The 19,577-nt window shown below is 37.3% G+C and overlaps 1 protein-coding gene across 1 annotated transcript in view; it reads right to left on the reverse strand.

Annotated features, from left to right (window-relative positions):
• The window catches only part of COL11A1 (collagen type XI alpha 1 chain), a 225,180-nt gene extending 219,121 nt beyond the window's left edge, over positions 1-6,059 (reverse strand). The window contains exon 1 of the mRNA XM_004002244.6: positions 5,699-6,059. Coding sequence (XP_004002293.3) covers positions 5,699-5,804 — 106 coding nt within the window. The 5' untranslated portion in view covers positions 5,805-6,059. The remainder of the gene's footprint in view (positions 1-5,698) is intronic.
• Positions 6,060-19,577: the final 13,518 nt, after the last annotated feature.

Consider the following 19,577-nt stretch of genomic DNA (forward strand, 5'->3'; position numbering starts at 1 on the left):
CACAATTATCTATAAAAATAAAATCATATTAGGGTTTTGAAAGGAGAATTAAATAGATGCATTAGAATATAGAAGGTAGTTTTTAAAAAAAGCAAAACCCTTTAGATTCTGAATTTAATTGCAAAGGAAATCAGTAGAAAAAAGTCCAAATTTAGGAAATTCAATATAGCGTAGTTTTAGTATACATTGAAAACTGCATTTAAAATAGACTCTTCAGGGAGAAAGTTTAAGGAGCACTGTAACTTTTTATAGCACCTGTGTGTACCTCTTTCTTCTTTGTTAAGGGACAAAACTTCAATGCTCAAAAAAAAAAAAAATTTGATTTCCTCTCACCACTCCCAGCTCAGGTCACATTTCCCCAGTATTATATGAGGGAAATCGAGGAGTAAAAGCAGAAACGCAGATCAGCCCTCAGCTCCAACTCTGCAGTTGCCTTGAATTCCTAATATTACAAACCAACTGCGCTTTCTCCAAAGGTGGACAGGAATGAAAAGTGCATTTAGGATATAATATGATTCTGGCTTTTAAATACCTAAACATCATCACTAAAAATTATATTAAATGATAGGGCTGGGTCAATATGTATAAAACCCTGTATTCATATAAAACAGAATTAAGTCATCTGTAGAACTTCCATAGTATCTTCTTCAGGACCTTGAGGACATGTACTGAATTCCCCAAAAGAGAGGAAAAAACTTCATGGTTGAAATATTAGCTCTATCTTAGCCATTGCCAGTACCGCATGTCATGGTAGTCCCTGAAGAGGAAGTATTTCTCTATAAATTAACTATCCATTTATTCCCGAAGTAAAAGGTGGTTATGTACTTTCAGACACTTTGACAATCCAAAAGGAAAAACTTGAATTAGAACTTGCACTACTAAGCGCATCTATTATTTTTTTTCCCCAAAGCTGACTGCTTCTTTGGAAAAAAGGTTATCTGTTAAATAAATAACCCATATCAAATAAAAATCAAATCATTATCTGACTTATTAATAAAAAACATACAATTAGATATTATATATATATCACCCAATCAATATAAAATCAACACGAAAAGAGAAATTCGACATTATTTGTCTTATTTGAAATAAATATATAACTTTCTTAGCTTCCTGAAAATTCAAAGTTGTACTGGGTCCTCTATTAGGAACTTTAGAGAGGGAAAAAACTATGTTCATAATCCAGCAACAAATGTATACAAAAATATTTTATAAACTGTTGTACTTTTTAATTTGATACAGATCTTATAGAATCACATAATTAGGTATATTAACAATACAAATTATCAAAAATTACCTATATCTAAATTTAGTACATTGAGGAATTTTTAAATGCTTTCTATAATCTCCTGTGTTTCTTTGATTCATCATTTTCACTTAATCGATCCTCACTAACTAAACTCCAGCACATATATTTAAGCAATATATGGTCATTCTATATTTCATAAATATACACAAATTAAGTAATAATTGTTTATTCCATTAAGTCTCAGACTACTATTATTTAAAGATACTTTATTATTATTGCAGATTTCACCCTACTCATTTATGGAAAATCTTGACTATTATATTATATTTTTTTGAGAGACAGGATTCAGTTAAGAATTTTTCTGTGCCTTAGTTTCCTCATTAGTAAAGTGAGAAGGTAGTATGGAGTTGCCATTTTTATGAGAATTTCTATCTCTATCATTCTCTTTAAAAGACTCTAAACACCTTTTCTTCTTTCGAAAAATTCAGCTTTTTATTACACACTCTCACTGAAACTTGATTCGAATCCATTCATTATCACTACATAGGTAGTGCCTAAATAAGTTAACCAGAGTGAAGAGAAATTTGTCTCAGAGAAGAAACAAAATTTAAGAATAGAAAGGCAACTAATTATTTTTTGTCAGAAATCCTACCCACAAATTTGAAAAGGGGGCCATGTTTGCCTTGCTATATTTTAGTGATAAGTTGAATAATGTGCCCCTTCAATTTTAGTCACAAATCGAAGCAAACATAGAAGCTAAAATTTAATTATATAAATCATAAGCAATCATGCTATCTAGATATATACATTTTTCATTTTGCAAATTCATAATTTTATTTAAAACTCTGTGTATACCTCTCACAGAATTATTTTTATAAAGTAGATTCTAGCAAAGTATTAATTATAAAGTCAATTGTCACATTAAAATATTAATATACTTAATTTTAAAACTAATAGACAATTTTGTGAAGGTGTCTGTAATTAACTGAACATACATGTGCCACCTAAACTAAGGTTATCTGTATAAAAGATTCAGAAAGGTGTTTCTCATGAGCTACCTAATTTTCTTTAGTGTTTATTACAGACTGTTGATTTTGCTTTAAAAAACAAATGGAAACACAATATTAATAATCATAGAAGATACTTCATTTGCTATCAAAAGCATATCTTATCTTTTAACTGATTTCTGATTGAGTAACCTAAGGGACAAGGTTGATCTCTTCCCAAAGTTGGATTACCACATACTCTGGAAGCCAGCACCATTTCACCTGCTGATCCCAGGCACTCAAAACACTTGAGCAGGAATCACTACCAACTCTTGACAAGCTTCGAAAATTCTTCATAAAATTAATCTACGTTTTGCAAGGCACAGTATTGGCTCAACCACCAAAGATAGAATACCATTTTAATTAGTAACAAAATGATTCAATCAGATATTATATTTTCTTTTTACTCAATTTAGCTTAACTCCTTTAAAAACTGCTAAAACCATCTATCATAAAACCATCAATCTGAACACAGTCATGAGTTATAGTCACTATAAATTCCAGGTAAATTTCAGGTTCTATCTTAATAAGTACTGAACTAATTGAATATGAAATCTATAAATTCATGAGATAAAACATTTATATTAACCATAAACAAGTATATGAAATATGATCCTGAAGTTAATGCACATAAATATAAAAAATAATGCTTATTCTTTTCTTCTTACTAAACCATAATAAATACTAACAATTTTTAAAGTAAATTAAAGATTACTAAATTACAGAGTTTGGATTTGCAAAGTAAAACAATATGACTGTGTCAGTTCACTGACTTTCTTTTCATTCACTCCAGGAAATTTTCTTTGTAAGGTTTTCTCTGTAAGATGCTTCAGGATCCTAACTACATATTTTTAGAATCCAATTTATTATGAACCCAGAACTTTTTAGGCTTAAGCATTTTTTAATCCAAGAAATACAAATTTTAGATAAAAGTTATCTTTAAATTATCTTTCAGTTTAACAATCAGAGCATACCACTGCATCTCAGAGAAATGAAATTATATAAATATATAGTACAATTCTGGTATACAATACCTTATTTAGAAACTAACTCATTGTTACATCAGTTGCAAATATAAAGGCTAGCATGAGAACTGGACACTGAGTTTATTTTTCCTTTGTGTGATGATTCAGGCTAGTGTTTCCTTTTTAAGCATTAATATAGTATTTCCTTGTTGAATTTCATTAGGTGGTAAGAATGCCTACAAGAGTAGGTTTAAGTAAATATGGTTTCCTTCTAAAGAATAAGCACCTAGCAATTTGGAGAAATGAACAGCAAATCTTAAACAATGTGAAGATCCAAATAACCATATAACTTGCAAGATATTTCATCAAAAATAACAAACAAAAACTACACATGATCCTTAAAGTTTGCTATTTCTCACTTTAGATGGTTTTGTATTAATAGAGAAGTTTGTTTTTCCACCAGTTATTTGATGTGGTACTAAGATGTTTTGTTTAAAAGAGTTTTAGGTATGCAGTTAGATTTAAATGAGAAAATTATGCATCATAAGTGTAGAAATTTGACCTTTCGATCTTCTAAGAGCTTTAAAGAAGCCCCAGTGTGGAACTGAAACATCTTCAGTGAAATAATCCCTGAATACCTATGATAAGTCTCTCGAGTTTACAATTCATCTGTCTTCACTGAAGAAAGTCTTAGTTTCCATACTAAAAACAAAAAGCTGCCATTATGATACTTGTTCCAAGTTTGGACAAAAGAAATAGCTCGAAAAGTTCAAAAGGAAACAATATACCTGTTCTTCCTTAATCAAGTGTCCTTTTTCAGGATCATTGTACTTAGAAGGATTTTAGGAGGCCTTATATCCTGAGGCAGTTGCTTTAATTCCAAATAATAAAGAAAACCAGCAGAGGGCAGACCTGAGGACAGAACCGACCAATCCCGCTGGTGACCAGGTATCAAAGGTAAAGTGCAAACTTTTGATAGATTTCACTTCCAAGACTCTACTATTCATCTTTCAAAATGTAGAAATGAATGAATCCACGTAATCAGCATGACTTTTTCAAAAATTCAAAGATAGTCCTAATGAGTCTCTGACTGTACTATTCACCAGGAAAAGTCACAGACGAATAACCCATCCCTGCCTGCTCCCCAGGAAGGTGAACAATCACAAAGTGTGGGGAAGAAATACAGACCTGGCTTCGCAGAGTTCGGCCTCCGGGAGCGCTAACTCCCGCAAAGAACTCAGATCTTGGCACCCACCAGGGTCAGACTCAGGTTTCTGCTAAAGCCTGAGCCTTTGGGGTTGACAATTTGTTTCTCCCTCAGCCAATCATCGCCGCCCTCCTTCTTACCCCTACTTCTCTGCGCACCCCGGCAAAGCTTGCTTTTCTACTATAAGCTATTTGGGCTCCCTTAACTCCAAAGGAGTCCGTCCTCCCGCCAGCCGTGTCTACAGCACCTAACGGACCGCTCCAGCCAGATGCCTTTGCTGGAGAGGGCGGGGGAAGGGGAGGGAGGAGGCGGAGGGGAGGAGTGAAGTCGCTCTCCCTCCTCGGGTACTGACAGAGCTGCAGTCTTCCCAGCAGGTCTGGTCATTGAATATTTGGTGGTGCCACGTAGGAACTTTTCCTTACCTCTCTCCTCCCATCCCACCCCACGCCCCCTCCCCTTCCCTCCAATCCCTATTCCTCCGCCCCCACCCCATTTGCTTGGCGAGTTTCATCATTCTCCAAGAGAACTGCACGTCCAACCTGCAAGATGAAGTTGAGGGTGGGGGGTCACAGAGGGGAGGAAGGTGCAAAATCCCGGGAAGAGTGTTCTTCCTATCTCCATCCATTTCTTTTAATCTGCCATTGTTTCCCTCTTACTATCTCCTCAAAATGACACACACACACACACACACAGACAGTATTCTCAGTCTTAAAGACTCTTTCCCCCTGGTCTCTCTCAAATCCTTAAAACAGCTTGTTTCTCACTTTGTTCCAGACAAAGAACTTTATCAAGGTTCATTTTATGCCCTTTCTCTATATTCTCTCCTCAGCTCACCTTTAAAAAAGGACTTCCATTAGTTAGAATCTGAAGAAACCAGATGTGTTCAAAGGTAGTCTAAGGACCTCTCCTCAAACAAAAGCTTTGTACAACTGCCTCTGTGTTCAAGGTAATATTTTTCCTCTTTTCAAAGCCCCTGGAAGGTGGTGAAGGGCATTTCAGCAGGCTCTGTGTCTGACAGATCTTTTTTCCTGCTACCTCTTCTCCCATTACTGTCCCGCCTACATCCATCTCTCTCACCAGTCTTCACTTCCAACCTGGTGGCAGCTACAATCTGGATTTTATTTGAGAGAATTGTTTGCGGGGGAGGGGTTGGAAGAAGGAAGGGGGGAGGGGCACAGAATGAGAAAGACCGACAGCAATCTCCCACCTCCCCCAAACCATTTTTTCTTACCTCCTCTGACCTCTCTAGCCTGGAAGAGGAAAGTCAGTGCGAGAGTTGTTATGGTGAAATCCCAGAGCCACCGTTTCGTTTTCCACCTAGAGGACCACCGCTCCATCTCCGAGCCCCGCACTCACAACTGTGAACTCAGCCCACGAAATCGCGATTGCAGACCTAATCGTCCCTTCCAAGGTATCGTCGGGGATGTTTGCTACACAGCCATTGGGGAGGGAGGGGGGAAAAAGTCAAAGGGCTTTTTCTTAAATTTGATGGTTTGCTTCCTTCCTGTCTCTCGCCCCCTCCTCTCCCTCTCGGTTGGCCCCGCCGGTCGGGACCCTCCGATCTGTCCTCTGCGGGGCCCTGCCTTCAGACTGACGGCAGATGAGGGGCTTCAACCAAAAATCTGAGAGGACTGCGTGCCCCTAAAGGCTTCATGCCGTCAGTGGGCCGGACGAGAGGCTCCGGGCAGCCCCCTCCCCCGCCCACTCCCCTCCCGCGCCCCCCTTAACCGGGGCGAAACTGACAAGCCCGCTGAAGGTCAGACCCAATCACACGCCTCGCGGGCGGCCCCGAGCCCGCCCCCCTTTCCTTTGCCGGAGAATCAGGTCTCCCCTCAAGCCCAGCCCACCAACCACCCTCCATCTCCCCACTCCCCTTTCCTCCCTCCTCTCCTACCCAAATCCCGGAGAAGAAATGGGAGGGAGTTACGGGGGACGCGTGCTTGGCTCCAGCACTTTGGGAATGAAAGGAATTGCAGGAGAGCCCCAGAGTCCACAGAGTTTTCAAGGAGCTTCTGTATTCAATAAAAACAGCTACTTGTCTACTTGCACCCGTCTGTGAGCCTCTCCTCGTCGGCGGGGGAGGGGAGGAGCCCAGCGTCTGAACCGCCACACCGCTGGAGTTTTGGGCTGCCAGCGGTAACCTTATCCCTGTGCAAAAATCTGCTTCTTATAGCAGACGTGGAACCAGCGGACTCACTGCTCTGCCTCCTCCGAAAAGCATTTTTTATTATTATTTTTAAACAGAATTAAAAGAAAGGGATGAAGGTGAGATGGAGAGACCCCAGAGGTCAAAATCCTTGATCTTACAGGGAAGCTGTCCTTCGAGGTCTGAAACTGACAGGTTTCTCTCTTGAATGTTTGAATTCTACGCTAGCTTCATTCAGTGGCATGTCTCTTAAAGAACTGAACTGTACTCTGAGGCAGGAGGAGAAAGAAATATATGGGAGCTGACATTAAGGGGGTGAGTAATTTAATTTTCCAACTGATTCCATACTGAACCAGGTTGAGGGGGCAGAGGGAGAGGAGAAAAGTCAGGGAAAGCAAGTAACGGAGATCTCAAAGCGTCTAGGCCCACAACTCCTATAAAGGGCCTCAGGAGCTGAAAATATGGTCACTCCACATTGAAAGTAATGAGAAGGGACAGATTTCTAAACTCCTTCTGCTTACTCCTCCTCCAAGTAATCCACTTAAACCTGGAGTATAGGTTCTTCAGTCATTTTTTTCTACGTTTAAATTATCCCTTCCTATTGGCTCCTTTTTGTTCTTTAATATTTCTTAAGATGTTTCTCAAAAATTTTCTGGAACAGAGCCCAACAAGGTGCCAGCATACATTAGGGATTCAGTAGAGATGGGTTGAGTGAATGAATACATTTTCCTGTTGCTAAAACTGGAAGCTTTGGCCAGGACCTATGCTGAGATTTTAAGGTATTTCAAGGCTTAAGAGTTCTCAGCTAAGTTCATGAGGTGCATATGTCCATTAATTTTTAAGAATCTAATTTTCTACTAGTTATCAAAAAATGGCTCATGACCCATGAGATTAACGAGATATTCTAACTATGTGGTTTAAAAGATGAAAGGAAGGTGTTCAGAAACTATCCGAAGTCCAAGATGAAATTAATCGTACAAGGACATGTATAAGAGGCATATCAAAACAGGAAAGCAACTAAAAAATACTTTTAACATGACTATTCACTCTGTGACACCATTCCCACATTAAGAAATTTACTTCTTAAAGATAATAGGTTAAAAAAATACTTTGCATTGATAATGTTGCTGGCAGAATGTTCAAGAGGCCTTATATCAGCTGCAGAGAAATATTTTCAAGTTGTTCATACAATTTAATAAAATAATTAAATATCATACAGTGTTTGAATGTGAAACGTAGGATTAAAAATTAAGAACCTTAAGGGGGCTGAACAACAACAACAAAGGGAAAAATACACTGAAATTTATCATCTTCATTATCCTTCATCTCTCTTTTTTTTTAGAAACAGTTTATTTTTATCTTCTCAAAATGAAAAGTCTGTTGGAATTTTCAGTTAACAATTTTTTTTGAAACCTGAATTATTTTTGTCCAATTCTTTGTATATTTTTAAACTTATTTTCAAGGACTTCTCTTAAATGTAAAATAGTGAAATGAATACAGAGTTTGGAAGTACATCATTTGTGAAGCTAGCAGAATCCTAAGTCAATGCAAGACCTAAAGAGTGTTCCAGTGCTTGCAGGAACATGTTAGAAATGGTGTTCCAAGCTGTTTTTCAATAGCTCTCCTGATTTATAGAGAATTCTATGGTCTGATACTGTGCTGGGAGGTGAGAAATGATGCAGTCAGTCGAGGAAGTCCCACCTTCTGGTCACATCTCAGGCCTGTTCAGAGCAGTGAATGGGTCCTTTCAGGCAAAGTGGTTTGGGTGAATAGAGTTATTACTGCCTTATGCTCTCTGTACTCTGTGGTCTGAATTCCTCTGGCCACTGCCCAGAGAAGCATAACCTGGGTCTGAATTAATGCTCTGGAAGGAAATATAGTGGATTCATAGTAAGGAATAGTTAATTGTGTCTTACCCCTCTACCCTGTAGCTATTAGCCAGGTCTGGAGTCTCCTAGGTACCTGCCCGTGGATTTACAGGAGATGAATTTAGTGGAAGGAAGGGTAATGCTAAAGAGCAAAAGGATAGAGGGAAGCAGAAAGAGAACCACCTCACTACCTTCAGTTTCACAGGGAATAACTTGTTTCCTACACCGTCTTTCAACCAGTCCTTGCCAATTGTTTATATGTAGATTCAAATTGTAATGGAATGCGACAGTTTTCCTGACTTATAGGTCTTTTATTTGGAGCACAATTATCTGTATTACATTTCCCATCTTGTTACATTTAAAAAAAAATGGCATTTGAAGATATTTGTTCATTTTTGTATAATTTGCTCTGATCGCAAGTCTTTCAAAAACAAGAGGAAAACAGTTTAAAGAAAAAATAGTTACATTCTTTGTAGCAGTATTTTAGATTGCCCATTTGGCCATATTGGCTTGTCTGGGAAACTGAGAGAGTAATTTGATAATTGATTAGGGGTATAGTGGTATAGTGCTGTGCTGTGCTTAATCGCTCAGTCATGTCCAACCCTTTGCGACCTCATGGACTGTAGCCCACCAAGCTTCTCTGTCTATGGGGATTCTCCAGGCAAGAATACTGGAATGGGTTTCCATGCCGTCCTCCTGGAGATTTTCCCAACCCAGGGATCAAACCCAGGTCTCCTGCATTGCAGGCAGATTCTTTACCAGCCGAACTACCAGAGAAGCCCCAGTAGCATAGTAGGGGACCATAAATGTTCTAGACAATCTTCAGAGCTCATGGAACTTTATTAAACATTCTGTGATGCTGATAAATCTCCCTTAATATTGTCAAAAATAGTCCCTAACAGAAACAATAATAGAGAACTCAATTGTAAGACTTAAATTACTATGGGTAGAATTAGGTGAAAGAAGTAGATTTTTGAAAAGTTTCATCATCTTTGAAATGATTTGGCATTCATAAGAGAGAGAGAGAGATGATACATATATGAACAATTTCTCCAAACACACTAAAGCCATTGTATCTACTTAGACTTAATGAATGAGAAATTATTACGGGGGTGGGAAACTCTTGCACACATCAGAAATACTTAATACATTTAAAAGAAAATCATTGTTGAATGTAATCCCTCTCTTACTGTGCCTAATGGTTTGTCTTTCTTGCACTTTTCTGAACTTTAGGTCAATTATTTTAAGAAAGAAATGACTAAGCAGTTTGACATTGATTTTACAGTTGTTTTTTTCCTAATACACGAGTGGCTAAAAATTAATCTCTGTTTAAAAGTGGTGTTGGTTCCTCTTACCTCACAGATGGGCCACTGTATTATAGAAAGTTGGGGGTGAGAGAGGGATAGAAAAATTTATTTTCATAGTCAGTCTAGCTCACACTTACTCCACAGTGATGACTGGATATTTTTCTGTGCATTATGAAATAACATACAGAACTTGAGAGGAATCTAAATTTAGCACAAATCTGTGATGAAAGAAAATCTTTATATGAAAAGTTTGGTCTGTTAGAGTGCTGAAGGAGTCAACTCAGAGATGATAGACCCATGCTGTTTAAAAGAAAAGTAAAATCAAATCTAAATGAACCCCAAACCAGCAAGGACAATTGCCTTGTACAATCATGTACATCTGTCTTAAAAATATCCTGTGGTTAGCTATGCTCACAGAAACTATCATGGTTCTGCTCACAGAAAACTATCATGGTTCTTTTTAATAATTATCCAAAGATACAAGAGAGGAAAAGAGAACAGAATGATTCAGAGTAAAACCTTAAATATTTGTTGGACCTTTGTCAAGATACTTTACTCTCTGTATCTTTTTTCTTCTTAATTGAATGGATTTGGCATTTACTAAGCTCCTGTGTCAGCAAAAATTACACAAGACTTTCTACAAAGTGTTGCAGGACAACATCAACATCTCTATCAATAGAAGTTGAAGATGGTATCTTAAACATTTTAGTGAACTACAGACCATAGCCAAAGGAAGTTACGACATCAAGAACATATCCCAATGATGTTTCACTGTATATTCCTACTCTGTATGTACACTGTGTATTACTACCCAACTATCATTTGAGTAGTAATTGTCTTGGCTGTTCCTAATTAATTCACATTGGCTGTTCCTAATAAAATAAGGTGGCTGAAGGTAAGGATTTTAGCTTATCTATAGGGATTATTTACTCTTAAAAATCTACACATAGCAATTTCATGAACTTTAAAATTTAATTTTGGTAGTAAAATGAGAATACGTAAATAATTTTCCTTTGATGCTTATTACTTCCTAATAAAAATAATAAAACTGACCACATATATCAGTGCACTTTCCAAAATAAGTGAATCCTTTTTTTCACCTCAATGATGTCTACATAGATTCATCCATCCCAATGGCATTTGTTAATATTTTTTATTTAAAATGAATATTATTTCCAGATAACCATGTGTAATCTGTTTTATGCCTCTGCCATATGTACCAATTCATTTAATTCTGAAATCAAATGCATGTGCTTCAAAAATCTGAAGATTCATACAAAACAGATTTCTGAATTATAAACAATATTTTTGTTATTTTCATATGACAGTCTTATACATTTTCTTGTTGCCAAAATGAATGCCAAATATAAGATTTAAGGCTGGTGAATATGGTTAAATGTTGAAATAGATCTGATTTTTTAAACATCTGTGATGAATAACTTCAACTTAATTTGTTTTGCAGATCTCAATGTTAATAATCCTCCCAATATTATATGTTCTGCCAGTATTACTATGGTCAAATTATTACACATTCAAATGCTGCACAAACAGTAGATCTTATTTCAAAATTCCACAATCTAATCTATAAGTCTGGAAAATCATATATGAATTTAAATGATTGCAAAACAAGCAGCATTTACTATGAAGGAATACTTTTTAAAGCAAAATACTACTGTCACTAAAATAACATTTTTATTAAAAATACTTAATGCTTGTTGTTGCTAGTCCTCATAACATCTTCATGAGGTAAGAATGTATCAATTTCAATAGTTATAAAGTGCAGCACATAAAGAAGATATATAAATTATTTAAACAAAGGAAAACATATGCTAGAAAAGAACATTAATTTTTTTCTTTCTGTTTCAAGACTTTGGGAGTTTAACTGTCGGGGCTTTTATTCCAGCTCATGGCATCATTCAAGTTATCTCTCAAAAAATGTGTATAACAAAATTCATTTATTCCATACTCAATGCAATTTCAAAATATATTCGCTCTTAAAAGTGGAATATAGATAGCAATTCTGTAAATGATGGCTACTCTCATGGGAGTTTGAACACAAGACATTTACATTTTTTTTTAAATTAGGTTTGAATCCTCACTGTGCCACTGGCTACCCATGTAACTGATTGTCAGTCACACACCATTCTGAATCTTTGTTTCTAAATGTGTAATATATATATATAGCATCTACAGGCTTGCTATAATGAATTTTTGAGATACTCTGGTGACTGGTACTGAGTAGTCCTCACTAAAAAGCTATGTTTGAGCCTTCCTTGGTGGCACAGTGGTGAAGAATCCACTTGCCAATTCTGGAGAGATGGGTTCAATCCCTGGTCCAGGAAGATCCCACATGTCACTAGGCCCGTGTACCACAGCTATTAAGCTTGTCTTCTAGAGTCCAGAAGATGAAACTACTGAGTTAACATGCCACAACTAACTTGCTTCTTCACCGGCATACAAGTTTCTCAGGAGACAGGTAAGGTGGTCTGAAAATCACTTTTAACACCGGTATAAAAGTTAAAAAAACAAAATGGTTAAGAATAACTAGCAACAAGATCTAGTTAATGAATACACAATATAAAAATATGTAAGTAGTAACATCAATAACATAAAGTATGTTTGGGAAATAAAAATGTGGAGTTTTATAGGTTCCCTGGTGCCTCAGACAGTTAAGAATCTGCCTGCAATGCAGGAGACACAGATGTGATTCCTGAGTTGGGAAGATCCCCTGGAGGAGAAAATGGCAACCCACTCTAGTATTCTTGCCTGGAGAATTCCGTAGACAGAAGAGCCTGGTGGGCTACAGCCTATGGGACCGCAAATAATTGGACACAACTGAGCGACTAACTGACTTAGCCTAAAGTTAGGTTGATAGAGGTTTAAAAGAAGCTCAACATCACCCATTATCAGAGAAATGCAAATCAAAACCACAATAAGGTACCATTTCACACCAGTCAGAATGGCTGCGATCCAAAAGTCTACAAGCAATAAATGCTGGAGAGAGTGTGAAGAAAAGGGAACCCTCTTACACTGCTGGTGGGAATGCAAACTATCACAGCCACTATGGAGAACAGTGTGGAGATTCCTTTGCAAAAAATTGCAAATATAACTGCCTTATGACCCAGCAATCCCACTGCTGGTCATACACACTGAGGAAACCAGAATAGAAAGAGACACGTGTACCCCAATGTCCATCACAGCACTGTTTATAATAGCCAGGACATGGAAACAACCTAGATGACCATCAGCAGATGAATGGATAAGAAAGCTGTGGTATATATACACAATGGAGTATTACTCAGCCATTAAAAAGAATACATTTGAATCAGTTCTAATGAGGTGGGTGAAACTGGAGCCTATTATACAGAGTGAAGTAAGCCAGAAAGAAAAACACCAATACAGTATACTAACACATATATATGGAATTTAGAAAGATGGTAATGATAACCCTGTATGCAAGACAGCAAAAGAGACACAGATGTATAGAAAGGACTTTTGGACTCTGAGGGAGAGGGAGAGGGTGGGATGATTTGGGAGAATGGCATTGAAACATGTATAATATCATGTAAAAAAACGAATCGCCAGTCTATGTTCAATACAGGATGCTTGGGGCTGATGCACAGGGAAGATCCAGAGAGATGATATGGGGTGGGAGGTGGGAGGGGGGTTCAGGATTGGGAACTCATTTACACCCATGACGGATTCATGTCAATGTATGGCAAAACCAATACAGTATTGTAAAGCAAAATAAAGTAAAAATAAAAATTAAAAAAGAAAAGAAAAGCTATTCTAAATATAAGATGATTTATGTAACTCATGTAATATCATGATTTAAAACAACAACAACAACAAAATGTATATTTGAATTTCATCTCCATTGCTGGCCGACTCTTTGTGACCCCATGAACTGCAGCCCACTAGGCTTTGCTGTACATGAGATTTTCAAGGCCAAGGATACTGGAGTGGGTTGCCATTTCCTTCTCCAGGGGATCTTCCCAACCCAGGGATTGAACCCACGTCTCTTGTCCTGCAGGCAAATTCTTTACCGACTGAGCTACAAGGGAAGCCCATTGCTAGCACAGGACTCCTAAATCCCTTTATCACAAGAGACAAAGATCACTATATAATGATAATAGAGTCAATTCATTAAGAAAATATTACAGTTATAGATGGCTCAGATGTTAAAGCATCTGTCTACAATGTGGGAGACCTGGTTTCGATCCCTGGGTCGGGAAAAATCCCTGGAGAAGGAAATGGCAACCCACTCCAGTACTCTTGCCTAGAAAATCCCATGGATGGAGGAGCCTGGTGTCCATGGGGTTGCAAAGAGTCAGACACGACTGAGCAACTTCACTTTCACATGCAATCAGCATTGGATTACCTATATATATGACTGGTTGGATCTCCTTGCTGTCCAAGGGACTCTCAAGGGTCTTCTCCAGTACCACAGTGCAAAAGCATCAATTCTTCGCCACTCAACCTTCTTTGTCAATGTATAGTAACACAACTGATTTTGTGTTTGATCAAAGCAGTCAGTCCTAATGGAAATCAAACCCTTAATATTCACTGGAAGTACTGATGCTAAAGCTGAAGCTCCAGTACTTTGGCCACCTGATTCAAAGAGCCAACTCATTGCAAAAGACCCTGATGCTGGGAAAAATTGAGGGCAGGAGGAGAAGAGGGTGACGAGGATGAGATGGTTGGATGGCATCATGAACTCGATAGACATTTGGGCAAACTCTGGGAGACAGTGAAAGACAGGGAAGCCTGGCATGCTGTAGTCCATGTGGTTACAAAAAGTCAGACACGACTGAGGGACTAAACAGCAACAATGAACCATCAGAAAGGAAATTAATAAAACAGTCTTATTTATAATAGCATAAAAATAATCAAATTCTTAGGAATAAACTTGACCAAGAAGACAAAATATTTATACACTGAAAACTACAATACATTGATGAGAGAAATTTTAAAAGACGCAAATAGTGAAAAGGTATCCACATGCAAAACTCTTAAGATGTCCATACTATCTAAAACAATCTACAGATTTTGGAATTTTTCAGATTTTTAGATATTGGAATTTTTTCAAATTCCAATAGCACTTTAACATAAATAGAAAAAACAAACCTAAAATTCATATGGAACAGCAAAAGAACCAAAAAAACTAAAGTGATCTTGAAAAAAGAGCGAAATTTGAGGTAATATATGCTTCCTGTTTTCAAAATATATTATGAATGTTTTATGTAATTAAAATAGTACTGTTCTGACATAAAGACAAACACATAGACCAATGATAGAGAGCTCAGAAATAAATGGGTGCATATGTGGAAAACTGCTCTTCCACAAGAATGCATATAATATACAAGGAAAGGATAATCTCTTTAACAAATGTTCTTGGGAAACTGTATATCCCCATGCAAAAGAATGAAATTGGATCCCAATCTTTCACCAACATAAACATCAGCTCAAAGTAGAGTATGAAAATTTAAATGTAAAAGATGAAACTATAAAACTCCTAGAAGAAAATATATGGGAAAACTGCATGACATTGATTTTTACAGTGATTTCATGGATATAACACTAAAAGTACAGGCATCAAAAGCAAAAGTAGACAGTGGAACTAAGTTACTAAAAAAGACTTCTGTACAACCAAGGGCACGATCAAGAGAATTTTAGTGTAAGCCCTGACAATTGAATTTTATTTGCTTTAATGAAAATGCCTGACTTAAGCTTTGATTGCAGAGGCATCCACTTCAAAGAGGTACCTCTATGACTGTTATATTGAATAAACACATTTCCAGCCACACAACTAGTTAAAAAGCCAGGCTGAACACCACTTAAGGCCTTTTTTTCCCCCCAGCATATTGTTTGGTTTAGATAACTAGCCATTTAGGCTATTTTTCTTTTTCCTTCCTGCACTTTGAATTTTCATTCTTATATTTTAAATTTATCAATAGTGATCCCATGAAACCCTAGGCCCCCACTCTTAACTGTAAATAGAAGCAGAATCTCGAGCTGATGCATTCTCTCTCCCTTTCTCTCTACCTGTGACCTTGCTGTGTGGCCCAAAGTGTGGCACGTAATTTCCAGAACTTGTAAGTAATAAATGCTTTTTTCCCCCAATTTCTTCAAGGTTATTCCTGAGGGTGTCTTGATTCATGTTAAGAATCACCAGGGCCTACAAAGCAGGAAGAAATATTTTCAAATTGTATGTCTGAAAAGAAATTGATTTCCAGTGCATATATGGAACTCCTACGACTCAATGGCAAAAAAAAAAAAAAATCAAATACCTTGATTTAAAACTTGACAAAGGCCTTGAATGGACATTTCCTCAAAGAATATATACAATAGCCAGCAGGTATATGAAAAGGTGTTCAACATCACTAATAAACTGTTGCTTAGTCACTAAATCATGTCCAACTCTTTGTAATTCTGTGAACTGTGGCACCCCAAGCTTCTCTATCCATCACTATCTCCCAGAGCTTGCTTAAACTCATGTCCACTGAATCAGTGATAGCATCCAACCATCTCATCCTTGTCATCCCCTTTTCCTCTTGCCCTCAATTTTTCCCAGCATCAGAATCTTTTCCAATGAGCTCTTCATATCAAGTGGACAAAGTATTGGAGCTTGAGCTTCATCATCAGTCCTTCCAATGAATATTCAGGGTTTATTTCCTTTAGGATTGACTGGTTTGATCTCCTTGAAGTCTAAGGGACTCTCAAGATCTTCTCCAGTACTACAGTTCCAAAATGTCCATTCTTCAGCACTCAGCTTTCTTTATAGTCCAACTCTCACATCCACACACGACTACCAGAAAAATCCTACCTTTGACTAGACCTTTTTCGGCAAAGTGATATCTCTGCTTTTTTAAAACACTGTCTAGGTTTGACATAGCTGTTCTCCCAAGCAGCAAGTGTCTTTTAATTTCATGGTCGCAGTCACCATCTGCATTGATTTTAGAGCCCAACAAAATGAAATATGACACTGTTTCCACATTTCCTCCAACTATTTGCCATGAGGTGATATGACTAGACACTATGATTGTTGTTTTTTGAATGTTGAGTTTTAAGTCAAGTTTTCACTCTCCTCTTTCACTTTCATCAAAATGCTCTTTGGTTCCTCTTCACTTTCTGCCATTAAAGTGGTATTATCTACATATCTGTGGTTACTGATATTTCTCCTGGAAATCTTGATTCTAGCTTGTGATTCATCTAGCCCAGCATTTCACACAATGTACTCTGCATATAAGTTAAATAAGCAGGGTGATAATATCCTGCCTTGACTATATATTGACAATATATTGCTTCAACAGTATATATTCCTTTCCCAATTTTGAACCAGTCCTTTGTTCCATGTCTGGTTCTAACTATTGCTTCTTTTCTGCATACAAGTTTCTCAGGAGGCAGGTAAGGTTGTCTGGTATCCCCACCTGTTTAAGAATATTCCACAGTTTGTTGTGATCCACACAGTCAAAGGCTTTGGCATAGTCGAAAAAACATAAGTAGATATTTTTTTTGGAATTCCCTGGTTTTTAGTGTGATCCAGGATATGTTAGTGATTTGACCTCTGCTAATCAAAACCACAATGAGATTTCACTTCATACCTGTGAGGATGGTGATTATCAGTTAAAAAAAAAAAAAAAGACAAGAAAGGTTGACAAAGATGTAGACAGAAATTTAAATTCTTAGACACTGCTGGTGAGAATGTAAAATGGTTTGGCCATTATAGAAAATAGTATGGAGTTTCCTCAAAAGATTAAAAATAGAACTACCGTATGATCTAGCAATTTTTCTTCTTAGTATATATCTGAAGGACTTCAAATCAATATTTCAAAAAGATCCCTGCACTCTCATTTTCATTGCTGCATTACTCACAATAGCCTAGATGTAGAAATAACTCAAAAGTCCATTATCAGATGAATGAAGAAAATGTGATATATACATAGAGCAGAATATGAGTGAACCTAAAAGACATTATGGCAAGTGAAAGAAGTCATAGGACAAACACTGCATGATTCGACTTATATGAGGTATCTGAAATGATCAGACTTAGAGAAGCAGAGAACAGGGTGATGCTTGACAGGAATTGAAGTGACAGGGCAATGGGGATAACATTATAATTATATGAGATAAATAAGTTCTAGAGATCTCCTGGATAACCTACTGCCTTTAGTGTACATTGTTCTGTGCATCTAAAAACTTGTTAAGAGGGTAGATCTCATGTTGTATTCTTACCACAAAAATAAAAATAAAACAAGAGGACACAAGAATTATTTTGGAGGTTATGGATATATTAAATATGTGAAATTTTTCTGTATTAAGTATACCTCCAATGAAACTAAAAATATACCATAGGAAGGAAATTGATCATTAAATAATAAAATAAGATTTACTCTGCATTTAATTTAGCTCCTCTTTTTTAAATTTAATTTTTACATGTTCAATATGTAATACATAAATGGATATAAGATTTATATATATATATATAATGTTTACATATACATATATACTAGTGTGGCTCAGCAAAGTTCAATTTCTAAGGCAGTTATTGAGCTGAACACTCTCCACAACTTGGAAAGTGTCTCCGTCCTAAAGTTACCTATGTTATACACTATAGCATCTTCTACAACTCATCTCTTTAGCAGCTTGAATGTACCTTTTTTACATAAGTTTCAGAAAGAGCTCCTCCGGGATTTTAACCACTATCTTTTAATAGATTAAACTACTGTGCTGCAGTTTGTCTTAGGCTGTAACTCATATTTTTCTTTCTTTATTACCCATTTGCTAGATTAGATGGTTTACCTGGTGTTGTAATCCATACTCATCCCTGTGGGTTCTAACCCGTTGGTACCTTGACTTCTTAGGCATGGATGATATGCTTATCTATTTATAACAAAGACAGAGCAAAAGGGTGCCAAGAGTCTGCTGAGTAGATCAATTCAGTTCAGTTCAGTCACTCAGTCATGTCCAACTCGTTGTGACCCCATGAACCGCAGCACACCAGGCCTCCCTGTCTATCACGAACTCTGGAGTTTAACCAAACTCATGTCCATTGAGTCAGTGATGCCATCTAACCATCTCATCCCCTGTCATCCCCTTCTCCTGCCCTCAATCTTTCCCAGCATCAGGGTCTTTTCCAATGAGTCAGCTCTTCGCATCAGGTGGCCAAAGTACTGGAGTTTCAGCTTCAACATCAGTCCTTCCAATGAACACCCAGGACTGATCTCCTTTAGGACGGACTGGTTGGATCTCCTTGAAATCCAAGTGGCTCTCAAGAGTCTTCTCCAATGCCACAGTTCGAAAGCATCAATTCTTTGGTGCTCAGCTTTCTTTATAGTACAACTCTCACATCCATACATGACTACTGGAAAAACCATAGCCTTGACTAGATGGACCTTTGTGGACAAAGTAATGTCTCTGCTTTTCAATATGCTCTGTAGTTTAGTCATAGCTTTTTTTCCAAGGAGCAAGCGTCTTTAATTTCTTGGCTGCAGTCACCATCTGCAGTGATTTTGGAGCCCCAAAAAATAAAGTCTGCCACTGTTTCCACTGTTTCTCCACCTATTTGCCATGAAGTCATGGGCCTGGATGCCATGATCTTTGTTTTCTGAACGTTGAGCATTAAGCCAAATTTTTCACTCTCCTCTTTCACTTTCATCAAGAGGCTCTTTAGTTCTTCTTCACTTTCTGCCATAAGGGTGGTGTAATCTGCATATCTGAGGCTATTGATATTTCTTCCGGCAGTCTTGATTCCAACTTATGCTTCATCTAGCCCAGTGTTTCTCATGA

This window comes from Ovis aries, chromosome 1, assembly GCF_016772045.2.
Source record: "Ovis aries strain OAR_USU_Benz2616 breed Rambouillet chromosome 1, ARS-UI_Ramb_v3.0, whole genome shotgun sequence".
Taxonomy (NCBI): Eukaryota; Metazoa; Chordata; class Mammalia; order Artiodactyla; family Bovidae; genus Ovis; species Ovis aries.